At 44.8% G+C, this 26,423-nt stretch overlaps 1 protein-coding gene across 1 annotated transcript in view; it reads left to right on the top strand.

The window, feature by feature from the left end:
* The window catches only part of AP1S3 (adaptor related protein complex 1 subunit sigma 3), a 48,794-nt gene that overhangs the window by 20,983 nt on the left and 1,388 nt on the right, over nt 1-26,423 (top strand). The window contains exons 2-4 of the mRNA XM_040427999.1: nt 9,049-9,227; nt 18,366-18,474; nt 21,018-21,155. Coding sequence (XP_040283933.1) covers nt 9,049-9,227; nt 18,366-18,474; nt 21,018-21,155 — 426 coding nt within the window. The remainder of the gene's footprint in view (nt 1-9,048; nt 9,228-18,365; nt 18,475-21,017; nt 21,156-26,423) is intronic.

The following is a 26,423-nucleotide window of genomic DNA, read 5'->3' on the forward strand; positions in this document are numbered from 1 at the left end:
CTGCACTGTGTGGGAGGGTGCATCATGGCCTTCACTGTGTATGGGGGGGGGGGGGGTGCACTGTGGCCTGCACTGTGTGGGAGGGTGCATCATGGCCTTCACTGTGTATGGGGGGGGGGGGGGTGCACTGTGGCCTGCACTGTGTGGGAGGGTGCATCATGGCCTGCACTGTGTGGGAGGGTGCATCATGGCCTTCACTGTGTATGGGGGGGGGGGGGGGCACTGTGGCCTGCACTGTGTGGGAGGGTGCATCATGGCCTGCACTGTGTGGGAGGGTGCATCATGGCCTGCACTGTGTATGGGGGGATGGGGGGGAGCACTGTGGCCTGCACTGTGTATGGGGGGGGGAGCACTGTGGCCTGCACTGTGTATGGGGCGGGTGCATCAATCCCTGCACTGTGTATGGGGGGGGGAGCACTGTGGCCTGCACTGTGTGGGAGGGTGCATCATGGCCTTCACTGTGTATGGGGGGGGGGGTGCACTGTGGCCTGCACTGTGTGGGAGGGTGCATCATGGCCTGCACTGTGTGGGAGGGTGCATCATGGCCTGCACTGTGTATGGGGGGATGGGGGGGAGCACTGTGGCCTGCACTGTGTATGGGGCGGGTGCATCAATCCCTGCACTGTGTATGGGGGGGAGCACTGTGGCCTGCACTGTGTGGGAGGGTGCATCATGGCCTTCACTGTGTATGGGGGGGGGGGGGGGGGGTGCACTGTGGCCTGCACTGTGTGGAGGGTGCATCATGGCCTGCACTGTGTGGGAGGGTGCATCATGGCCTTCACTGTGTATGGGGGGGGGGGGTGCACTGTGGCCTGCACTGTGTGGGAGGGTGCATCATGGCCTTCACTGTGTATGGGGGGGGGGGGGTGCACTGTGGCCTGCACTGTGTGGGAGGGTGCATCATGGCCTGCACTGTGTGGGAGGGTGCATCATGGCCTTCACTGTGTATGGGGGGGGGGGGGGGTGCACTGTGGCCTGCACTGTGTGGGAGGGTGCATCATGGCCTGCACTGTGTGGGAGGGTGCATCATGGCCTGCACTGTGTATGGGGGGATGGGGGGGAGCACTGTGGCCTGCACTGTGTATGGGGGGGGGGAGCACTGTGGCCTGCACTGTGTATGGGGCGGGTGCATCAATCCCTGCACTGTGTATGGGGGGGGAGCACTGTGGCCTGCACTGTGTGGGAGGGTGCATCATGGCCTTCACTGTGTATGGGGGGGGGGGGTGCACTGTGGCCTGCACTGTGTGGGAGGGTGCATCATGGCCTGCACTGTGTGGGAGGGTGCATCATGGCCTGCACTGTGTATGGGGGGATGGGGGGGAGCACTGTGGCCTGCACTGTGTATGGGGCGGGTGCATCAATCCCTGCACTGTGTATGGGGGGGGAGCACTGTGGCCTGCACTGTGTGGGAGGGTGCATCATGGCCTTCACTGTGTATGGGGGGGGGGGGGGGTGCACTGTGGCCTGCACTGTGTGGGAGGGTGCATCATGGCCTGCACTGTGTGGGAGGGTGCATCATGGCCTGCACTGTGTATGGGGGGATGGGGGGGAGCACTGTGGCCTGCACTGTGTATGGGGCGGGTGCACTGTGGCCTGATGTGTGGGAGGGTGCATCAATCCCTGCACTGTGTATGGGGGGGGGGCACTGTGGCCTGCACTGTGTGGGAGGGTGCATCATGGCCTTCACTGTGTATGGGGGGGGGGAGCACTGTGGCCTGCACTGTGTATGGGGTGGGTGCACTGTGGCCTGCACTGTGTGGGAGGGTGCATCATGGCCTGCAGTGTGTATGGGGTGGGTGCACTGTGGCCTGCACTGTGTGGGAGGGTGCATCATGGCCTGCAGTGTGTATGGGGTGGGTGCACTGTGGCCTGCACTGTGGGGGAGGGTGCATCATGGCCTGCAGTGTGTATGGGGTGGGTGCACTGTGGCCTGCACTGTGTGGGTGGGTGCACTGTGGCCTGCACTGTGTGGGGGATGCACTGTGGCTGGCACTGTGTGGGGGTTGCACCATGGCCTGCTCTGTGTTTCTGGGGGGGGGGGGGCACCGTGACTGGCACCGTGTGGGAGGGAGCACAGTGGCTGGCACCGTGTGGGTGTGGGAGGATGCATTATAATACACACAAAATCCGATGTTGACCCTCATTTTCTACAAGGGGCTTTTTCTTGAAATCAAAATTGAAATAATCAATTATAAAGAAAAAAGTCCAGCTCACCTGTGCTGCCACTGGGATGTACAGACATGGTAGTGTTGCACTTTTAAACGTCAATAGATATAAGGAAAATCCAGCATCCACAGTCCATGAGATGAAGAATTTTATTTTATCATCCTAACACCGTAAATCACAGAACAGCCACATAACCTACTCATTTCAAATATAACAAAGCTGTCTGAAACACATAGTCGGTGCGGTTGTTCTGTGATTTATGGTTTTGGGATGATAAAATAAAGTTCTTGATATTATCCTATGGACTATAGATGCTGGATTTCCCTTATATCCATTGATGTTTAAAATGCAACACTACCATGTCCGTGCATCCCAGTAGCAGCACAGGTGAGCTGGAATTTGCTGATTTCAGTTGTGTGTGTGTGTGTGTGTGTGTAAGGGTCCTTTTACATGTGCAGATATTCTGCTCAATAACCAGCGGTGTTGGCGATAATAGCATGCCAATTGGCAGTCATGAGCTACATTTTCGGGCACCAATTATCCTTCATGTGGGGACAAATGATCAGTAATACGATTGTCATCCCCATGCAGTTTTTGTCTGCAGCACATCCCCTGTTTACTACAATCTTTAGTGCTGCATAAGAGATATGATCACTGGATAAATTAGCGTTCACTCCGTTGTCAGCTGATTGACAGCAGGTTTGAACAGGCATTCACTGGAAATGAGTATTGTTTGTTTCTTCCTGATCGTCAGTTAGCTCTGCTCCCACCCCCTCCCTTCTCTCAGTGCTTGAGATAGCAGCAGGGAGGGAGAGGATGTTGTACCTGGCAGATCAGAATGTGGAGAGGGAAGAAAGCATCCAAGGAAGACGGCTCACACAGACTGATATATAGGAAATCACCCAAAAGGCTATTTGCAGGTATAGAATAATATAGGTTATGTATAAGTGTAGTAAGAAAGCAAAGCACCCTGGAAAGGGGACTCTCTTACACCTTTACACCAGTGACTGTCCATACAAGGTAGACGATATCCCTCATGAGTTGTAGAAGGAGAAATCAGTCCAGCAATGAAGCTGTGATGATACATGAGAGTTAGTAAAGACAGCAGCATCCTGGACATACAAAAAATGGTGAAGCATATAGAATTTGATGAAATGAAACTGAACAATAAGAGAGGGTTTGGTTGCATTGCATCAGGAGGGAGATGTTGGCAAAGGATGGAGTTGTCACTAATTAGAAATAATAGAACCAGTGGCTGTGACTATAAAGTAATTAGTGTGTCAGTGCTGGGCATCTCGTGAACCCCTAGTAAAATGAAAAATGACTGCAGAGATCATCTAAGGAGGAAAGTTATTAGAGGAGTTGATGTTGTGACTGCAGCTCCCTTCTGTAATGATTGTAATTTCTAGTTAGGATGGGAGGTTTCTTGTGTGAGCTAATAACATATTATTAGATAATGAGTTTCTGCCTCGCCCTGTGCTTGTGCGCTAGCTCATTTTACTGTGGGTAGAATTCGTTTAAAAAGTGACTTCTAATAGAGATGAATTACATGATAAAATGCTCTTCCTTCATCTTGTTGCATATGGAAAAGGGTTATAGTTTTAAAATATCACATCATCTTTGAAATTCCCTGGCAATATTCGTTTGGTCTTCCCTTCCTCTAGTCTCATCACCAGTACTACAACAATGGGAACAATAGGTTCAGAAAAAGGAAGTGAGGCTTAGGCATGGAAGCTGGGAGGCAGCTTGCTGGAGCAGAAACTAATCCTACCTGGGGTGCAGTGGAGACCGAGCCAGCTCGGCTTGGAGAATACCAGGAGGCAAAGGATCCATGTTTGACTGTGTTCCTTTAACCCCTTAAGGACGCAGGGCGTATCGGTACGCCCTATTTCCCGAGTCCTTAAGGACTCAGGGCGTACCGGTACGTCCTAACTTGAACTCAGTATTCCGGCGCCCGAGGGGTTAAACGGAACGGGATTTCGGCTGAAATCCTTCAGCCGGCATCCTGTGACAACGCCAGGGGGGGTCATGTGACCCCCCCGTGTCGGCGATCGCAGCAAACCGCAGGTCAATTCAGACCTGCGGTTTGCTGCGCTTTTTGCAGTTTCTGAGGCCCGCGGTCCCTGACCGCGGGGATCAGAAACTTTTGAGTGCCTATAATCAATATTTTTCACCCCCCCCCTGCACCCCTGCACGATTTGATGCCGGCGGGTGGTGCGGGGGGGGGTGTCGCATGCGGTGGGGGCGGTGCGGCAGGCGGGATCGCGATCCCCCGCCCGCCTCCCCATGAATGATCGTTGGCTTCTAGTGGGTATACCAGGGTGCCAGCACATTGCTGGCACCCTGGTATAAACGGCTGACATCTGTGCAGATGTCAGCCGTTTAACCCTTTCCATACCGCGGTCCGTACGGACCGCTGTATGGAAAAAAGTTAACTGTCGTCGGTCAGGGAGCTCCCTCCCTCTCCATCGGGGGGCTGCTGTGCCTTTGCAGCCCCCCGATGGAGAGGGAGAGAGCCCCCAGAGAGCCCCCCTCAGCCCTGTGCTTACCCTTCCCCGTCTGCGAAGTTCTGAGCAGACGGGGAGGGTTCCCATGGCAACAGGACGCCTGCTCAGGCGTCCTGCTGTCCATGGTGCTGAACAGATCTGTGCTAAAAGCATAGATCTGTTCAGTGTAAGTAAAATACAGTACAGAACAATATATATTGTACTGTACTGTATTATACAGACATCAGACCCACTGGATCTTCCAGAACCAAGTGGGTCTGGGTCAAAAAAAAAGTTAAAAAAAGTGAAAAAAGTTAAGATAAAAAAAAAAACATTCATCACTGAATAAAAATTAAAAAAATAAAATACACTACACATATTAGGTATCGCCGCGTCCGTAACGACCTGATCTATAAAACGGTCATGTTACTTTCCCCGCACGGTGAACACCATAAAAATAAAAAAATAAAAACTATGAGAAAATTGAAATTTTGCCCACCTTACTTCCCAAAAAAGGTAATAAAAGTGATCAAAAAAGTCACATGTACGCCAAAATAGTACCAATCAAACCGTCATCTCATCCCGCAAAAATCATACCTTACCCAAGATAATCGCCCAAAAACTGAAAAAACTATGGCTCTCAGACTAAAGAAACACTAAAACATGATTTTTTTTTGTTTCAAAATGAAATCATTGTGTAAAAACTTACATAAATAAAAATAAAGTATACATATTAGGTATCGCCGCGTCCGTATCGACCGGCTCTATAAGAATATCACATGATCTAACCCCTCAGGTGACCACCGTAAAAAATAAAAATAAAAACGGTGTAAAAAAAGCCATTTTTTGTCATCTTGCGTCACAAAAAGTGTAATAACAAGCGATCAAAAAGTCATATGCACCCCAAAATAGTGCCAATTAAACCGTCATCTCATCCCGCAAAAAATGAGACCCTACTCAAGATAATCGCCCAAAAACTGAAAAAACTATGGCTCTTAGACTATGGAGACACTAAAACTTTTTTTGGTTTTAAAAATGAAGTTATTGTATAAAACTTACATAAATAAAAAAAAAAAGGTATACATATTAGGTATCACCGCGTCCGTGACAACCTGCTCTATAAAATTACCACATGATCTAACCTGTCAGATGAATGTTGTAAATAACAAAAAAAAAAAAACGTGCCAAAAAAGCTATTTCTTGTTACCTTGCCGCACAAAAAGTGTAATATAGAGCAACCAAAAATCATATGTACCCTAAACTAGTACCAACAAAGCTGCCACCTTATTCCGTACTTTCTAAAATGGGGTCACTTTTTTGGAGTTTCTACTCTAGGGGTGCATCAGGGGGGCTTCAAATGGGACATGGTGTCAAAAAAACCAGTCCAGCAAAACCTGCCTTCCAAAAACCGTATGGCATTCCTTTCCTTCTGCGCCCTGCCGTGTGCCCCGTACAGCGGTTTACGACCACATATGGGGTGTTTCTGTAAACTACAGAATAAGGGCCATAAATAATGAGTTTTGTTTGGCTGTTAACCCTTGCTTTGTTACTGGAAAAAAAATATTAAAATGGAAAATCTGCCAAAAAAGTGAAATTTTGAAATTGTATCTCTATTTTCCATTAAATCTTGTGCAACACCTAAAGGGTTAACAAAGTTTGTAAAATCAGTTTTGAATACCTTGAGGGGTGTAGTTTCTTAGATGGGGTCACTTTTATGGAGTTTCTACTCTAGGGGTGCATCAGGGGGCTTCAAATGGGACATGGTGTCAAAAAAACAGTCCAGCAAAATCAGCCCTCCAAAAACCAAACGGCGCACCTTTCACTCTACGCCCTACTGTGTGCCCGTACAGTAGTTTACGGCCACATATGGGGTGTTTCTGTAAACGGCAGAGTCAGGGCAATAAAGATACAGTCTTGTTTAGCTGTTAACCCTTGCTTTGTTAGTGGAAAAAATGGGTTAAAATGGAAAATTAGGCAAAAAAATGAAATTCTCAAATTTCATCCCCATTTGCCAATAACTCTTGTGCAATACCTAAAGGGTTAACGAAGCTTGTAAAATCAGTTTTGAATACCTTGAGGGGTGTAGTTTATAGAATGGGTCATTTTTGGGCGGTTTCTATTATGTAAGCCTCGCAAAGTGACTTCAGACCTGTAGTGGTCCCTAAAAATTTGGTTTTTGTAAATTTCTGAAAAATTTCAAGATTTGCTTCTAAACTTCTAAGCCTTATAACATCCCCAAAAAATAAAATATCAATCCCAAAATGCTACAAACATGAAGTAGACATATGGGGAATGTAAAGTCATCAAAATTTTTGGGGGTATTACTATGTATTACAGAAGTAGAGAAACTGAAACTTTGAAATTTGCTAATTTTTCAAAATTTATGGTAAATATGGTATTTTTTTATGCAAAAAAATTAACTTTTTTGACCAAATTTTAGCAGTGTCATGAAGTACAATATGTGACGAAAAAACAATCTCAGAACGGCCTGGATAAGTCAAAGCGTTTTAAAGTTATCAGCACTTAAAGTGACACTGGTCAGATTTACAAAAAATGGCCAAGTCCTTAAGGTGAAATAGGGCTGAGTCCTTAAGGGGTTAAGGGCTCATGTACATGACCGTATACATTTTGTGGTCCGAAAAAATACGGATGACGTCCGTGTGCATTCCTTAGTTTGCGGAACGGAACAGCTGGCCCCTAATAGAACAGTCCTATCCTTGTCCATAATGCAGGCAATAATAGGACATGTTCTATTTTTTTTAAAAACGGTAATACGGACATATGGAAATGGAATGCACACGGAGTAACTTCAGTTTTTTTTGCGGACTTATTGAAATGAATGGATCCACATACGGTCCGCAAAAAAAACGGAGCGGACACGGAAAGAAAATAAGTTCGTGTGCATGAGCCCTAAGGGCCTTGCAGACTGACCAACTTGTTCTAGGCTTATTGTTCTTGTAAAAGGATTGCCCAGTTTCAAGGAGAAGCCGGACAACACTCGGGCATGCCTGAAATAAAAAAATAGACCATTAGTTTCATAACAGATCCCACACGCTGTTCTGGTTCTCCCAGCTGGGCTCTGTTCATCTGGCTGCAATGGTGACCTCACATTGACAACACGTGACCGTTGCAGCTAGTCACTGGCTTAAGGTGGTGCACTGTTGAGACCAGTGACTGGCTGCAGTATTCACATATTGTCAATGTGAAGACAATGGACACCTTCTTTAACAGTCAGTAAAGCTAATGGAGACTGTTACGAGAGCTGGCTGTGGACTAACAATTACTGGACCAATGGACTTAGAGTGGAATCCTCAGCTCCAAGCGATGCAAACGTTTTCCAGCACGAAGCACCGATTACAGTGAATTTTATTGTTGTTGTTTATAAGGTGAATTCGTTTTCTGGTATTTTAATGTGCATATAAACTTTGTTAATGGATTGGGATAGTGCACCAGGAATGGAGGATAAGAGGGTTTCCTGCTTGAACTCACTCAACCTCGGTACCCTTTGGCTTCACTAGGAGGGGTGCCGTGGGTGACACAGTCCACATATGCCTTGCTTTTCCAGATCCCGAAGTTATGAGGTGAGACCTGCTGGCCGGACCGTATGTCTACATAATCATTCCATTAGCCTTGTTAATGTCTCAGGGCCTCAAGCCATTGTTCTCTCAGCCACTACTCCCATTATGTGGATAGATGGTGACGGGTAGACCCAGTGGTGCTGTCCTCACATGGGGTCTCACGTGTAGTCTCAGGTGAGGGGCTCTGCCTCAGGGAAATAGATCCACCAATGCACAGTTAGCATTGGAGGAGGTGTTCCCAGGGGGATGAGCTCAAACCAGGGGGCGGCATTAGGGTGTTTATGACACTGACTGGTGGGATGATGGGGGTGCTGCTGGTTGGAGTTGGATCCATGTGCTTAATAAGCATCAGCTGTGACTGCAGAATATATCGGCGGGTGATACTAAAGCTGTAGGCCAACCTAAAATGTTGGGAGACGGTGGTTAGAGCCTGGTACGGGGCAGTGGAACTACAGGTCGGGATATTGTGGACTGGGTCTTGGAGGGTTTCCGTCCGAGTGTCCTGGTGTGCAGCTCATCCGGGCCATCTATCTGCACTTGCTGTATAATTGTGGACGAAAGAATAAAGGCAGTTCCATCGTTATACTGCCTAGGTGATTAATACGACCCACAACCCCAGATCCTCATATAGACAAATTGCGCTAGAAAGGCAGGGCAGACTGTAATGCTAATGTATAATAGAGAACTGTAATACAATGAAATGATGGGCTGACTGAGGTATGGGTAACTGAACGTATTGAACTGCAACGTTTTCATGAACTACACTTCAAGGTTGGCTCAGGTTTTTTATTTTAATAATCCTCTGACCTCTCTTGTAGATTCGATTCCTTCTTCTGTTCAGCCGGCAAGGGAAGTTGAGACTGCAGAAATGGTATATAACGCTGACAGAGAAAGAGAAACGCAAGATAAGCCGGGAATTGATGCAGATAATTCTCTCTCGGAGCCCTAAGACCAGCAGCTTTGTGGACTGGAAGGATTTAAAACTCGTATACAAAAGGTATATATTTCATATACATAACTTCTTCCACTGACCTATGCACCAGTATCAGCCGCCTTCTCCCCGTATGCCAGCATCTCTGCTGCGGCATCAACAGTAGGTAAAGCTGGCACAGTGGTGGGACAGCCTGATGCAAGGCTCCTCGACAGATCCAATGAGATTCTGTGGGCATTTCAGCTGCCATAGGTTTTTTGATTTTCCATTGAAGTAGCTGTATTAGGGCTTTTATTTTATTTTGTGAGACATGTACTTTATAGCAGTACCTATACCTTACGTATACATAAGCTTTCTACTTACATTCATTTGCTATTGGGAGGGGATGCCAAAAATAAGCGATAGCATTGATTTTTAGTATTTTGTTGGCTTGGCTGAGATTGATGATTGGTGGCAGCCATCATATAGGTAGTCAGGCATGTCATTGCTGCAGAGCATTCGCACTTGAACGGCAGGAGGTTTATCAGGTGAGTAATGGGTCTTTTATTATTTTATGAAATTTCCTTCCCTTGGACGAATATATCATATATAACAATGATAATGTCCCTTTTTAAACTCCAATTAGTTTTGATCAGTAGACCCATGACTGCAATGAGGCCAAAGATCGCAGGGTAGTGCTGCCTGATTTACTACTAATGTAAGTGAATGGGGTCACACCGTGATCTGCAAGGTTCACAACATGACTGAAACAAGAAATGCAGCATGTTAGGACTTTCAGCTGTCATGTCGCGGTAACTTGCAGGTCACGATGTGAACCCATTCAGTTTTATCAGGCAGCGCTCCACTATTATCTTTTGTGTGTCCTAGCCAGACCCTTATTTCTGATATTTGCGGACTCTATACTGACAGGGCGTGTTCCACAGGATTGGCGCATAGGAAATGTGGTGCCAATATTCAAGAAGGGTTCAAAAACAGAGCCTGGAATTATAGGCTAGTAAGTTTAACATTTGTTGTGGGTAAACTGTTTGAAGGTTTTCTGAGAGATGCTATCTTGGAGCACCTCAAGGAAAATAAGCAAATAACGCCATATCAGCATGGCTTCGTGAGGGATCGGTCATGCCAAACTAATTTAATCAGTTTCTATGAGGAGGTAAGTTCTAGACTTGACAGCGGCGAATCAATGGATGTCGTATATCTGGACTTCTCCAAAGCATTTGACACTGTACCACATAAAAGGTTAGTATATAAAATGAGAATGTTCGGACTGGGAGAGGACGTCTGTGAGTGGGTAAGTAACTGGCTGAGTGATAGAAAACAGAGGGTGGTTATTAACGGTACACACTCAGATTGGGTCACTGTCACTAGTGGGGTACCTCAGGGGTCAGTATTGGGCCCTATTCACCTCAATATATTTATTAATGATCTTGTAGAAGGCTTGCATAGTAAAGTATCAATTTTCGCAGATGACACTAAACTGTGTAAAGTAATTAACACTGAAGAGGACAGTATACAGCTACAGGTGGATCTGGATAGATTGGAGGCTTGGGCAGAGAAGTGGCAGATGAGGTTTAACACTGACAAATGTAAGGTTATGCACATGGGAAGGAATAATGCAAGTCACCCGTACATACTAAATGGTAAAACACTGGGTAAGAGCTTGTTCACACGAACTTTTTTTGCATTCCGTCACGGAACACATTCATTTCAATGGTTCCGCAAAAAAAAAACGGAATGTACTCTGTATGCATTCCGTTTCCATATTTCCATTTTTTCCGTTCAAAGATAGAACATGTCCTATTATTATCAGGGGGAGAAAAACAGAACTGGATCGCACATCCACAATGCTATGCTATGATCTAATTAAACTCGCTTCTCAGCGCCATATTGAAGTGTACAGCCCCCCATACTGCATGCTGTACCAGAGGTATTAGTGTACATTTTGATCAAAAGGCATAAGCCCACTCACCACGTCAAGGTCGCCTCTTTGAGTAGGACCTACTCTGACAAATAGGCGCAGCGACAATGCGGTGACAAAGCGCCACTGCCCTAGTAGGTGGCAGGACCCAGAAGCCAAATAGCAACCCTGCTATCTGACAATGCAACCCATGGCACTGGGTCCCACCGACCCACCAGCACAGCGCCACAAAAACAAAGGCCACCACGCAGTACTGTGAACAGTTGTCTAACACAACATGTCCACTACTATCAGGAGCTGCAGGTCAATGACCACTTTATGCGAGCTACTGTGATTAAAACCACCTGTGCCGAATGGGAGGAGGGCTGTCCTATTATTGCCCGCAAATCACGTTCCGTGGGTCCATTCAAGTCAACGGGTCCGTAAAAAAAAAACCTGAACACATACGGAATGTACTCCGTATGTCTTCCATATCAGTTCCGGTTTTGTGGAACCATCTATTGAAAATTTTATGCCCAGCCCAATTTTTTCTATGTAATTACTGTATACTGTATATGCCATACAGAAAAACAAAATGGAACCGGAAAAACGGATCAGTTAAAAACGGCCCGCAAAACACAGAAAAAGCCATACGGTCGTGTGAACGAGCCTTAACACTGACATGGAAAAGGACCTAGGAATTTTAGTGAACAGCAAAGTAAGCTGTAAAAACCAGTGTCAGGCAGCTGCTGCCAAGGCCAATAAGATAATGGGTTGCATCAAAAGGGACATAGATGCCCGTGATAAGAACATAGTCCTTCCACTTTACAAATCACTGGTCAGACCACACATGGAGTACTGTGTACAGTTCTGGGCTCCTGTGAACAAGGCAGACATAGCAGAGCTGGAGAGGGTACAGAGGAGGGCAACTATAGTAATAACTGGAATGGGTGGACTATAGTACCCTGAAAGATTATCAACATTAGGGTTATTCGCTTTAGAAAAAAGACGACTGAGGGGAGATCTAATAACTATGTATAGATATATCCGGGGTCAGTACAGAGATCTCTCCCATCATCTATTTATCCCCAGGACTGTGACAAGAGTTCAAGAGGGGCCTGGATGTATTTCTGGAGTGTAATAATATTACAGGCTATAGCTACTAGAGAGTGGTCGTTGATCCAGGGAGATATTCTGTTTGGAGTCGGGAAGGAATTTTGTTTTCCCCTAAAGTGAGGAAAATTGGCTTCTACCTCACAGCTTTTTTTTTTGCCTTCCTCTGGATCAACTTGCAGGATAACAGGCCAAACTGAATGGACAGATGTCTTTTTTCGGCCTTATAAACTATGTTACTATGTTACGGCCAAAGTCACCATGTAGCTCTTGCCTTATGCCAGGGATAAGGAACCTCTGGCACTCCAGCTATGGTGAAACTCCCAGCATATCCCCTTACTTGGCTGTTCTCAGAACTCCCATAGAAGTGAATTGAGCATGTTGGGAGTTGTAGTTCACAAAAGCTGGAGTGTCACAGGTTGCTGATGCTCTATTAAAGCTGCAATTACCTTTTCAGATTTGTAATGATTACATTAGACAGCTGGAGGCCTCCGCCTGGGAACCTTCTGTTAATGTCCTCCTCGTCACGTGACTTGCATTAAATCTGATACCACTGTATATTGCACTGGAAATCTCCAGCGACAGCTAACTTATTGGTTTTAATATATCACTAATATAATGTACATTCAAAGTTATATTCCTTTAAAACCTGCTAGGACTTGAAGGTTATGTACACCTTTGGGGGCAGTTTTTTTAAAATTATTATTGCATTGTACTTATTTTGAGCTTATTTTTTCATTTGGTCTTTATAAAAAATATGGAATCCTTTTTTGTGTACAGGGCTGAGATGCTCTACTAGCTGCCTCTGGATTTTCTGTCTTTTCCGTCATCTGTGGAGAAGACTGACTCCTTATCCTTGCTCTCTGACCTTATAAACACTAATTAAAGCTCAGTTATTATCTTACTGATGTGGCTTAAATAAGTGTTTATGACCTATTAAGGCCCCTTTCACACGGGCGAGTATTCCGCGCGGATGCGATGCGTGAGTTGAACGCATTGCACCCGCACTGAATACCGACCCATTCATTTCTATGGGGCTGTTCACATGAGCGGTGATTTTCACGCATCACTTGTGCGTTGCGTAAAAATCGCAGCATGCTCTATATTCTGCGTTTTTCACGCAACGCAGGCCCCATAAAAGTTAATGGGGTTGCGTGAAAATCGCAAGCAAGTGCGGATGCGGTGCGATTTTCACGCACGGTTGCTAGGAGACGATCGGGATGGAGACCCGATCATTATTATTTTCCCTTATAACATGGTTATAAGGGAAAATAATAGCATTCTGAATACAGAATGCATAGTAAAATAGTGCTGGAGGGGTTAAAAAAAATATATAATTTAACTCACCTTAGTCCACTTGATCGCGATGCCCGGCATCTCCTTCTGTCTCCTTTACTGAACAGGACCTGTGGTGAGCATTCATTACAGGTCAAGGACCTGTGGTGACGTCACTCCGGTCATCACATGATCCATCACATGATCCATCACCATGGTAAAAGATCATGTGATGGATCATGTGATGACCGGAGTGACGTCACCACAGGTCCTTGACCTGTAATGAATGCGCACCACAGGTTCTGTTCAGTAAAGGAGACAGAAGGAGATGCCGGGCATCGCGATCAAGTGGACTAAGGTGAGTTAAATTATTTTATTTTTTTAACCCCTCCAGCGCTATTTTACTAGGCAATCTGTATTCAGAATGCTATTATTTTCCCTTATAACTATGTTATAAGGGGAAATAATACAATCTACAGAACACCTAACCCAAGCCCGAACTTCTGTGAAGAAATTCGGGTTTGGGTACCAAACATGCGCGATTTTTCTCACACGAGTGCAAAACGCATTACAATGTTTTGCACTCGCGCGGAAAAATCGCGGGTGTTCCCGTAACGCACCCGCACATTTTCCCGCAACGCCCGTGTGAAAGAGGCCTAATAGTTCAGAGATGAGGTTTATCAGATGACCGACACAAAGTAAAACCCTACCTAAAAGTGAAAGTACCAGTCACACAGCTAGAAAAACAGTTAACTCTTTGTGACAGAACTGCTCAATATTTTTTATAAAGGCTAATTGAAAATATGATTTTTAGCCAAAAATTTGTAAAATGCAATCACAAACGAAATTTGCCTCTGAAGGTGTACATAGCCTTTAAGGTCCCTTTTAAACGAGAAGATATTACAGCAGATTGTCGGGAGGGAAGCGTACCTTCCTGACAATCCAGAATACGGAGAGGAGCGATCGCTAATGCCATCGCTCTTCCCCATACTGACTCGTTGTTTGCCGGCTGCAGATCGTGTTTACACAGCATGATCTAATGTCAGGAAACGAGGATTTTTACACCGCCAGCTCATCGTTAACAAGCGTTACTTTGAAGGCTCATTAGCGATGAGGGAAACGGCCAACAATTCTGCATGGGAACTGATCTGATGTGCCGCACTGACTATCCAGGAAATTGCTCATCTTGATATCTCCACCTGACCACACAGGTTTCTCAAAGGATTCCTTCCCATTGTCCCGGGAAACTTCTAGCACGCATTTTCTGTAGGCAGGTTACATCACATACAACTCATTATGAATCTTCAGATATATGAATGGAATAAAAAGCAATTTAACTTACATCCATGACCTCTTTTAAATGGATACTTGTCTGGTAATCAGTTTGTCCGTTTTGTGTACAGCTCCTCCAACCCCCAATGAACAGCAGTTATCGCCAGGTCTGCTAGAGCTGGAGCTCCCGTTACAGAACAGCTCTTCTTTCTGGCTTAAAGATGGCAGTCTTAAACCATTTGATTTGCTTCTTATACTCAGCCTGTGGGCAGGGACGGTGCTAGGATCTCAAAACATCCGGGACCCAAGCCCCAATGCATATGTGGCAAATACTCGACCCATCTGCCCCCCTTCCACCTCCTCCTAGCACTAAAGACATACAGTATTTTACTTGCTATGGTGAAGTGCATGATAGAGGTGTGCTGAGGGTGAGTATCTCACACAGTTTTTCAGTTTAGCTAGGTGAGAACTTAAATCCAGAAATGGTATGGCTTCAGCAAGGTATAGTTGTTGGATCATTTATTTTTTATTTTTTTTAAGTTGTATGGGTTGGGAGACAGGTTGGTAGTGGGAGTCTCTCAGTCCACACCCCAGTCCACTACAGATATTCCCTTTAGGGTTCATGCACACGACCGTATGCCCTCTGAGACAGACATACAGTCCGTGAGCGGGCCATATGTCCCGGAGCAACATACATTGTGCGCACAGCATCATAGGTTACTATGATACTGTGCGCATCGGGCCGCCTGCGGGACTACTGTCCTGCACTCATATGATCATATATTATGATCCCTATATTAGGTGTATTTCTGGTGCAATCTGTGACATTTCCCCCCTCATGCCAGGTCTAAGAAAGTGGGCGTGGAAGGGATGGGACGGCGGTCCATCTCATTTACCATTTTCTATGCCTGGTTTAGGTGTAGAAAAATGGTTAACTGTAAGACCGCAAGGAAGCTGTCTTACATTTAGAAGCTGTGTTGGATCCGCCAAAGTTGTGAAGAGGTCGGCGCCTCTACATAACTCCAGCGGATCCACCTCCAGCTATAGGGGATATTAAGACCAGCGTCTAAAATGCCAGTCTTAATAAATAACCACCTTAATCTGCAGCACTCATTAATACTCCTAATTAAGGTCCTTGTAAAACTAGTGAATCATCACTTGTATAATAATAAATTGCTTGTACAGCAAGTCTCACACAAGTTTCTGTATTTTTATTTTTAGAACAGAGACGCACCTCTGAATTGGGTATTTCATTCAGTCCCACTGCCACAGGTGTATAAAATCCAGCCCCTAACTATGTAGTCTGGCATTACAAACACTTGTGAATGAATTCCAGTGTTGTACTGTAATAGAATGTCAATGTTATAGCTAGCGTTGAGCGAACTTGTGTTTTAAGTTCGGCGTCTAAAGTTCGGGTTATCGAAGTATCCCGTTATGGATTCCGCTACCATGGACCATAACGGAATTTTGAGTTCGCTCAACACTAGTTATAGCAAGTCGGGTTGTGAAATTTCTTCCTTTCTAGATATTCCACAATTAACTGTGATTGGTATTATTGTAAAATGGAAGTGTTTAGGAACCACAGCAAGTCAGTCATGAAGTGGAGTGGAGTTACAGAGCGGGATCACCGAGTGCTGAGGAGGATAGTCCATAAAAGCCACCAATGCTCTGCTGACTCCATAACTGCAGAGTCCAAACTTCCTCTGTCACTAACAGCAGCACAAATCATTAGATGGGTTTCCATGGCTGAGCCACTGCATGCAAGCCTTACATCACCAACACAATGCCAAGCATCAGATGGAGTGGTGTGAAGCACATCGTCACTGGACTCTGGAGCAGTAAAAACATGTTCTGTAGAGTGATGAATCACACCTCTCTATCTGGTAGTCTGATGGACGAGTCTGGGTTTGGTAAATTTCAAGAGAACAAAAGAATTGTGGGTGGGCACTCAAACTTCGGACTAGGCAGAAAGCAATTTATTAAGAGGTCAATAAAATATAAAATGTTACAATAAAATACAAACATAAACAGTCCTAGTATTGATGGACAAATAGCATGTATATTGCATATAAAATCCTAGTATGCTAGGCAAAATGTATATCAAGACCTGCAACATGTACAATCCTAAAGTTGAAGGCAATGTAGATCACAATGTGTGTACTAAGACCTGCAACAGTATAGCAATAGGACTGAAGCTTGCAGCAATGTGAAGACTAGGTTGCTTGAGACATCCAAAAAGTCAGTGAGGACCAATCTTAGTGAATGCTAACACAAGGTCTCTAGTCATGGAGTTCAGCAGTAGTATATTATGGCCCAATGTCTCTGGTAACATGTGCAAGGCTAAACAGCCTCAAGAGAATTCCTTCTGGATGAAATCCCATATGGATAAAATAGCCAGCCTATATGTAGGTAGATATAAGAGGGAGTACAACAGCTTACGTACCGATATCTTCCTGTGCGGCGTCCCGCATCAACGGTACAGTGGACTCACCTCTATGTCCGTATATTAGATATTGGAAGCTGCCCTCCTCCCTGCCGAAAGTTCAGCAGTTTCACTTGTCAGTGGTGGCGGGGACCTCTTAATAGTCCGTAGTTTGAGTGCTAACCCACAATTCTTTTGTTCTTAACTTTATTTATACTGGCAGGGTGAGCCAGGTTGGTTGGTTGCACCTACATCCATATATTGTCAGACCTCGAGCCGTCCCTTTTTTTGGATCTATTACTTAAATTTCAAGAGAGTGTGACCTATCTGACTGCATTGTGCTATCAGTAGAGGTGGGATAATGCTATGGGGTTGTTTTCCGGGGTTGGCCTAGGCCCCTTCGATCCAGCCAAGGGTAATCTTAAAGCTCTTTTCTGTTCCAGCATGACTGTGCCCCAGTGCACAAAGTAAGGTCCATAAAGGCGAGTGGGTGAGTTTGGTGTGATAGAACAAAGCCATGAACTCGACACCATCGAGCACCATTGGGATGAATTAGAATGGAGATTGTGAGCCAGGCTCTCTCATCCAACGTCGGTGTCTGACCTCACATGAATGGGCAACAATTCCCCTACACTCCAAAATCTTGTGGAATGCCTTTCCAGAAGAGTGGAAGCTGTTTTATCTGCAGATGGGGACCAACTCCATATTAAGGCCTATGGATTTAGAATGGGATGTCATAAAAGCTTCTGTAGGTGTCTCAAACTGTTTGTGTATATAGGATGTAGAGGTAGCAATCCCAAATGGCCCTCTGCCACACCAATGTCTAGTGGGATCATTGGGGCCCGGGAGCTTCAAGTTAAACGCGTCTCTTTATGAGTAGGAGCAGTTTGGTTAATAGGGGATAGCGGCTGCGGGGAAGTACAATTCCCTGTAGCTCCTCTTTCCAGAATGCGTACTGGTAGTTTCAGGATTGGGGAGTCCAGGCGTCTCAGAGGAAGGCTAGCTTGGGATGCTGCTTTGGGTCTTTACCCAATTGGCTAAGCCCCACTCCTGGGGGAGGATAGAGATGGGGGCGTTGGATCACTAAAAACTGCAGCCCAAAGCAGAGTTTTCAGTTCCCTTCTTGATCATTACATACACTGCTTGCCAGAATTACCCCCAACCCGTCACATTTATATACCAAAATAAAGGCAGTTCAGGAAATTAATATTGGCCTTTTGATTTTTAGGTATGCCAGTCTGTATTTCTGCTGTGCCATAGATGATAAAGATAATGAGCTGCTGACGCTGGAGATTGTTCATAGACTTGTGGAGCTACTGGATAAATACTTTGGAAACGTAAGTTATTGCATATAATTTCATCTTTTTCCTACGTTGGTCCGAAACTAAAATGCTCACACGTCGGATTGCTTGAAGTTTATCCAGCGAAGTCACAACATTCAGTCCAACTTTTAGTCGGTGTTATAGGACCAGAATAATACATGCAGCATGACTCATTGGAGCAGTAGATGGATGCATTGGTAGTGCTGTCTGAATTGGGATATACTGTAGACTATTCCTGTTTACTGGCTTTGTACATTCGAGTTTGTTCATCTTGTGCATGCCAAGATGATTGCCTTTAGCTGTACACACTGGAAATCGGCATTGGTCATTAGAAAATGACCTGTTTAAATCGGGTGGTAAACATTTTTAGAATTTTTGGAGATTTTCTAAACATTTTCTGTGCCTTTTTATCTGTAGTTTAAACAAAATTCAAAATTTTGTAGTTTGCATACTTGCCTCTGTATAGAGGTGTTACTTGTCATTATAATTCTGCCTGTGATGATAACATGATGGCTACTGAAAAGTTACTCGTACAGAACAGGACGTCTTGACATCTAAGGCTACTTTTACACTCGCGTTTTGGGCGGATCCGTCACGGATCTGCAAAAACTGATCCGTTACAATAATACAACCGCATGCATCCGTCATGAACTGATCCGTTTGTATTATCTGTAACATAGCCAAGACGGATCCGTCATGAACTCCATTGAAAGTCATTGGAGGACGGAACCGTTTTCTATTGTGTCAGAGAGAACGGATCCATCCCCATTGACTTGCATTGTGTGCCAGGATGGATCCGTTTGGCTCAGTTTCGTCAAGCGGACAGCAAAAAGCTGCAGGCAGTGTTTTGGTGTCCGCCTCCAGAGCGCAAGGGAGACGGAACGGAGGCAAACTGATGCATTCTGAGCGGATCCTTTTCCATTCCGAATGCATTAGGGCCAAACTGATCCGTTTTGGTCCGCTTGTGAGAGCCCTGAACGGATCTCACAAACGGAAAGCCAAAACGTGAGTGTGAAAGTAGCCTAATTGTAAAGCACTGTGGAATATGTTGACGCTATATAAATACAGATTATTACTGTTATTATACTATTAGATCCAGTGGCTAGTGCAAAAACTACACCATTTTAGATATTTTTTGAATATAGATGGTGATATGGAAATATAAAACAAAAATAAAAAAAATGTTTAACATAGACACTTGATTTGAACAATAGGTCATTTTCTGATGACCCATTCCCTTTAAGAGAACATTGCCTGCCACCACCCCCCTTCAGGCAGACAGCATGTTATAGAGCGGGAGGAGCTGAGCACATTGATATATAGTTTTATGGGAAAAGATTCAGTAAAACCTGTAATTTTAATTGATTGAAATCCCTGCTCAACCTGTACTTAGTTGTCCAGTGGGAGTGCTGCTTGGTGCTGCCTTTCCTGTATGTATGCTCACACATGGGCGGCTGCCAATCATTTAGTGACTCCTCAGCACAGAAAGAGCAGAGCTTTATATGAATAAAATACAACTTACATTGAACCTTTCCCCACAACACTATATATCAATCTTCTCAGCTCCTCCTGCTCTATAACATGCTGCCTGCGGATTGGAAAGCTTTTTCATGGTGCCAGGTCCCCTTTAAGGGGTATTAGATGAGCATTGTATGGGGCACTGTGTATACTGTATTGATATGTGTGCTAATGATAATGGTATTGCAGAATAATGTCAGTGGAGCAGTTTATGAATCGTGAAAAGTAAGCTATAGGCTACTTTCACACTAGCGTTTTCAATTCCCCTATTGAGATCCGTCATGGGATCTCAATAGCGGATGAAAATGCTTCCGTTTCGTCCCCTTTCATTGTCAGTGGGGACAAGACTGAACTGAATGAAACGGAATGCACCAGAGTGCGTTCCGTTTGGTTGCGTCCCCATCGCGGACAGAATAATGGTGCAAGCAGCGTTTTTTCTGTCCTCGATGTGGTGCAGAGCCCTGAACCATCAATGCAAGTCAATGGGGACGGATCCGTTTTCTCAGACGCAATAGAATCGTGGCTATATAAGACGTATTACAACCGGATCCGTTCATGCATGCGGTTGTATTATTGTAACGGAAGCGTTTTTGCAGATCCATGACGGTTTTGCAAAAAGCGCTAGTGTGAAAGTAGCCTAACATATCGGAGTCACACCGCCGCCGGCAGTGTAGGTTACAATTTGTAATACCACCCCTGATTCTAAGTAAAGAGTCTGTAAATGAAATAGACCTTTGATTATGTGCCAGATTTTAGTAGTAGAAATCTCCGAGCAGTGGCAAAGGTTACATAAATCCCATTTCATTCTGGAGACTCTGCCATCTTGATCTTCTCACATTTACCTATCGCACATCTGTTTGAAGGGGCTGTGAACAATAAGGTGCCTGCATTTGCCTGAGGATCATAAACCATTCAAATAGCAGTATAATAGTAAAAGTCTGAATAACCCCCTTTAACTGTACAGTATTTCTGAAAAAGTGTGTTACTTTAATGCTGAGAAGTATTCATATTATCGCTGCTATATGTTCTTTTATCCCTAGGTCTGTGAGCTGGACATCATTTTCAACTTTGAGAAAGCATATTTCATACTGGATGAGTTTCTGATGGGCGGTGAAATTCAGGAGACCTCCAAGGAGTCTGTAGTGAGGGCCATTGAAGATTCGGATATGTTACAAGAGGTAATTTCCTTCCCGAATCTGACTGATATCCTTACACACTTTGACCGTACCATTTTGTTTTATGGCCTTTATGGAAACCTATAGAAATATCTAAGTTTACCAAACTCATGCCGACCATCTGGGACTTCTGCGGAGAAGGCTGTAAGCTGTCCTCTGTAATCCCGTTTTGTAGGATATTTTTGTCTTGGACCTCATGCACTCAGGTTAATCTGCTTTCACCCTTATAATTCGGATAGCGTTAAGTAAAGAAAGGAACGACATGATCGAAACCTTTTAAGTATGTTAAAAAGTTAAATAAGGTTCAGGAAACTGAGCACCAGAACAAGGGGGCACAGTCTGAAATGAGTTGGGGGAAGATCAGAACCAATGTCAGAAAATATTATTTTAATGATAGAGTGGTAGATGCTTGGAACAAACTTCCGGCAGATGTGGCTGGAAAATCTACAGTAAGTGAATGTAAACCTATCTATCCTAAGATAAAGATGAAATCGTATAAGGGCAGACTGGATGGATCCTGTGGTCTTTTTCTGCCATCAATCCTTTGCGTTTCTATTGCCATGATTAAAGTCCTGCCTGTCCTAGCAAAGTGGTGCCCTGTTCATTTACGTCATGATATCCTATGAGACATACCACGCCTGACTGAAAACCAAAGTATGCAATAAAAATGCGGATTATGTATGACAGTGGCGCTGTTGGCATAGGCCCAGCTGTTAGTATTGTAGGCTCCAAATATACAATTGTTTGGTCTCCTTTTTTTGAGTTTTATACTAGTTTTCTATTTTTTTACTTTTACAGTTGCTAAAACTTTCATAGGAAAAGTGGGCACCATTTTGATGAAGTGGGAAAAAAATATATAACGCCGCAGCCTTCCCTCTGTGAACCGCAGGCCCAGTGACGTCACGACTAGTACCGCTGGCCTGGGCGCGGCTAAGCCCCGTTTACTTCAATGGGGCTTAGCCCCACCCATGCAAGTAATAATAGACGTGACATCACTGGGTCTGAGGTAAACGGCGAGAAGGCCGCAGCGCTACTGCCAGCGCTATTTCTGAAACAGCTGATCCGCGGGAGATCCCCGGTGTCGAACCCCTGCCGATCAGATGCTGCAGAACCCTTTTAATGCTAGGGCTACACGGTGACACTGGTCGTGCGGCCAGGATCGCTGAGTAGCAGTGATCCCATAGAGATAAATGGGATTGCCATAACAGTCGCAAGAAATCCATCTGTGTTGGATTTCTTGCGACTGTTGTGGTGATCCCATTCATTTCTATGGGATCACTGCTACTTGGCGATCCTGGTCGCGACAGCTATCGCAAGACCAGTGTCGCCGTGTAGCCCTAGCCTTAGATATTAGTTTATTAGACATTAGTTGTCCATTACAGATTGATAGTCCAGGCCAAGCTTCTTGTTTAGAGTCTGTAGAAAAGCTATGGTTAAAGGGGTTTTCTGGGAGTAAGGGATCGGCTGTGTGAATCCCGTATTGCGGTGCAGACCCATTGACTTGAATGGGTCCGCGATCCGCAATATACGGCAAAAGATAATGCATTTGTAGTGCTTCTAATCTGTGCCTCCGTTCCGCATCGTGCTGTATCTTGTGGATTGTGGACCCATTCAAGTCAATGGGTTGTTTTGCGGTCCGCAATACAGGCACATACGGCCTACGGTCGTGTGAATGAGCACTAAGATATTGATTAACTGTCCTCAGGATAAGTCATCAATATCTGATCATTGGGGGTCTGACACCCAGCACTACCACCATTCAGCTGTTTGAAGAGGTTGGTGAACGCTGAGGCCTCTTCACAGCATACCAACCACAGCGCCGTACATTTTATAGTGGCTGTGCTTGGTATTGTGGCCCAGGCCCATTCACTTGAATAGGACTGAGCACCCATAGGCCACGTGATCAATGAATATGAGGTCACTGGCCTGGGAAGAGGCCGCATTGTACCCTGGAGTGCCATGACTTTTCAAACAGCTGATTGACGGGGGTGCCAGGAGTCTGACCCCCGCCGATCAGATATTGGTGACCTGTCCTGAAGGTAGGACATCAATATCTTTCATTCATTAGGCTCCATTCAGACGTCCGTAAGTGTTTTGTGGATCCACGGATCCGGAAAACACGGACACCGGCAATGTGCGTTCCGCATTTTGCGGACCGCACATCGCCGGCACTAATAGCATATGCCTATTCTTGTCCGCAAAGAATAGGATATGTTCTATTTTTTTCGGGAACGGAAATGCGGGTCCGCATTTCCGGATCCGGGCCGCACATAGAAATAAATGGGTCCGCAATTCCGTGGAGCGAAATTGCGGAAGTGTGAATGGGGCCTTAGTTGTCAGTTCACAGGCCACAGCCATTTTTGGGGGCAACCTGTTCTCAGCAGTAGTGAGGTAATATGGCGTTGCGTTCTTCACATCTACTGCTGACCATGTTTATTCACATTCTATCTGAACAACACTCTGAGGGCTACTGGTATAAAGTAATTCAGAGAAGACTTAAAAGCGTAACTAGTAAATTGCTCAAAAAGAAGAGATGAATCACAATTCAGTGTGAATTCCCGTACTTGCACCACACCTAGCATTAGAATTCTGACTATGCACTTGGCTGCTCTGATGTTTTTCAGTAATACTTATTGACATTTAGCAAAATTGTGAAATGCTAAACAAATTCTAAAAAGATGCTTTATTTACTAGCAGAAGGACCCGGCTTCGCGGGGGTATATTTCATCTATTTCTTATAATGTTTGTGTATGTCGTTAAAAGATATCCACAGTATCCCCCATAACAGTGACCTCTACAGCACCCCGCCCCTTTAACAGTGAACTCCACAATTCCCCACCCCTTAACACTGACCCCCCTCCACAGTGCAACGCCACTTTAAAATGGGACCTCCACAGCAGCCCAACCCTTTAACTTTGACCTTCACAGCAGCCCGCCCTTTTAACAGTGGGTTTCACAGCACCCCACTCCCTTGACAGTGACCTCCACAGCAGTTGCCCCTTTAATAGTGGCCCCTGCCCCCTTTAACAGTGACCTCCAGAGTGTTGAATGTGAATGCAGTCCTAAAGAGACACCAACATTCAGACACATACCTTCTACCCCATGCAAATTTCTTATCATGCACATCTAAAATTAATAAATTGACCCTCCAAGTTACCCTTACCGAGGTGCATTTGCTTCTGTTTATGGGTGGCAGGTAAGGGTACTTTTAGCGTTTTTCTTTTCCGGCATAGTTCCGTCACAGGGTCTCTATACCGGAAAATAACTGATCAGGATTATCCCCATGCATTCTGAATGGAGAGTAATCCGTTCAGGATGCATCAGGATGTCTTCAGTTCAGTCTTTTTGACTGATCAGGACGGAGATAATACTGCAGCATGCTGCGGTTTTATCTCTGGGCAAAAAAACTGAACACTTGCCTGAATGCCGGATTCGACATTTTTTTCCATAGGAATGTATTAGTGCCGGATCCGGCATTCAAAATACTGGAAAGATGGATCCGTCCTTCCGGTCTGCGCATGCGCAGACCTGTAAAAATGTGAAAAAATTATCTGTTTGTCCGTATGACAAACAGACAGATGGATCCGTTCTGCAATGCATTTGTAAGATGGATCAAGATCCTGATCCGTCTTAAAATGCAATCAGTTGGCATGCGTTTTGCCGGATTCTTCTGCCGCAAGTGTGAAAGTAGCCTAACACACGTATACTGTAATTGTCTTTTGTCTCACTCGTTCTTTTGTAATCTGTAGTTTTATAATAGTTTATCCATCTGTAGTTTTATTCAATCCTTGCTGTGAAAGAAATTAGCTCTCAATACACAGACTTCCTGGTGAGCCTGTGATAGACCTTTTTGTATATTATTTTTGAGGCCATGATTGGACAGTGGCTTTAAGAATGATGGTTTGGAGGAGATTGGTTACAAGGTAAAATAGCTTTCATATGGATGGAGAAAGGCAAAGGAAAATTAGTGTCAGGGTTTACAAAACAGAGATAACAAAAAATTCTTCAAAGATATAGATAAAATGTCTCTCTAAATCGACATGCAAGATCAGCTAGACCACCAAAATGGATACCATCAGGTAAACTGATGAAAGCTCATCTTTCAAGAGCTAGGAGGTCAAGGTCCTCTCTCTTCACTTAAAAAAACATACATCCTTCCTTCTATAGCAAAACCACTACTACTAATTCCCTGGGCCTCAAAGGATTTGTAGCCAATAAGAAGCTCCATTTGAGGCCTCCATGGCAGATTCTGCGTGCAGGACTTTTTTTTTTTTTCTCCAGAAGAAAAAGCTGCATCCTGAACAGAAACCGGTTGGATCCATTGTAGTCAGTGGGATCTGTTCGGCACTGTTCAGTTCCATTATACAGTATGCCGAATCCTGCACTTTTCCTGCTTTTCCTAGGAGCAGAACAATGGAAATCGCTAGAGGTAGTGTCACCCCAGCTTAACATGGAGTAAGAATTTCTACACTAAGGAGTCTGAATTTGAGATCTTTGGAAGCAACAGAACACAGTAGATAGGCCACAATAGTGAGGAAATACTCTTCAAACCAGGTCTACAACTATCAGTCTTGTTCGGTGGGAGATCAGTGCAAATTTTGGGATCTACATAATGATCAAAAGGATACCTGCCATTTCAAAAAACTTCTGACAAGTCATAGTGGTATGTCAGAAGTTTTGATCTTTGAAGGTCCAAATGTTGGGACCCCCGCGGATCCCTGGAACATCTGGGTGCTGTGTCCCTTTAGTTTTATATCTGAGGGAGCCCACTCAGAATGGTGTACGAGCCCATACAAAGGATGTAGTGTAATTACAACTGCTCATCCGATTCACTTGAATGAGACTGAGCAGTTGTAATTACACTTCACCTCTGCTACAGAGTAGATGGCGCGCAGGTAAACTTTGAAGAGGATGGAGCACAAGCTCCACAAACGGCGAATGGCCAATATCCCAGGGTCAAAATGGCCAATATCCCATTTTTTCATTGCTTCTCTTACCCCCAAAAAATTTAATAAAGTGTTATCAAAAAGTCACAAACACTCCAAATTGGTATCAATAGAAAGTACAGATTGTCCCTAAAAAAACTAGCCCCTAAACAGCTCAGTAAACATATTTTTTTTTTTTCAAAGTTGAAATTTATTTTTACACTATTTAGACATAAAAAAACGTATACATATGGGGTATCGTTGTAATCATACTGACCCGGAGAATAAAGGGCATGGGTCAGTTTTGCCTCAAACGAAACGCCATGGGAACAAAACCATAAAACGG

The sequence above is a fragment of the Bufo bufo genome, chromosome 4 (assembly GCF_905171765.1).
Source record: "Bufo bufo chromosome 4, aBufBuf1.1, whole genome shotgun sequence".
Taxonomy (NCBI): domain Eukaryota; kingdom Metazoa; phylum Chordata; class Amphibia; order Anura; family Bufonidae; genus Bufo; species Bufo bufo.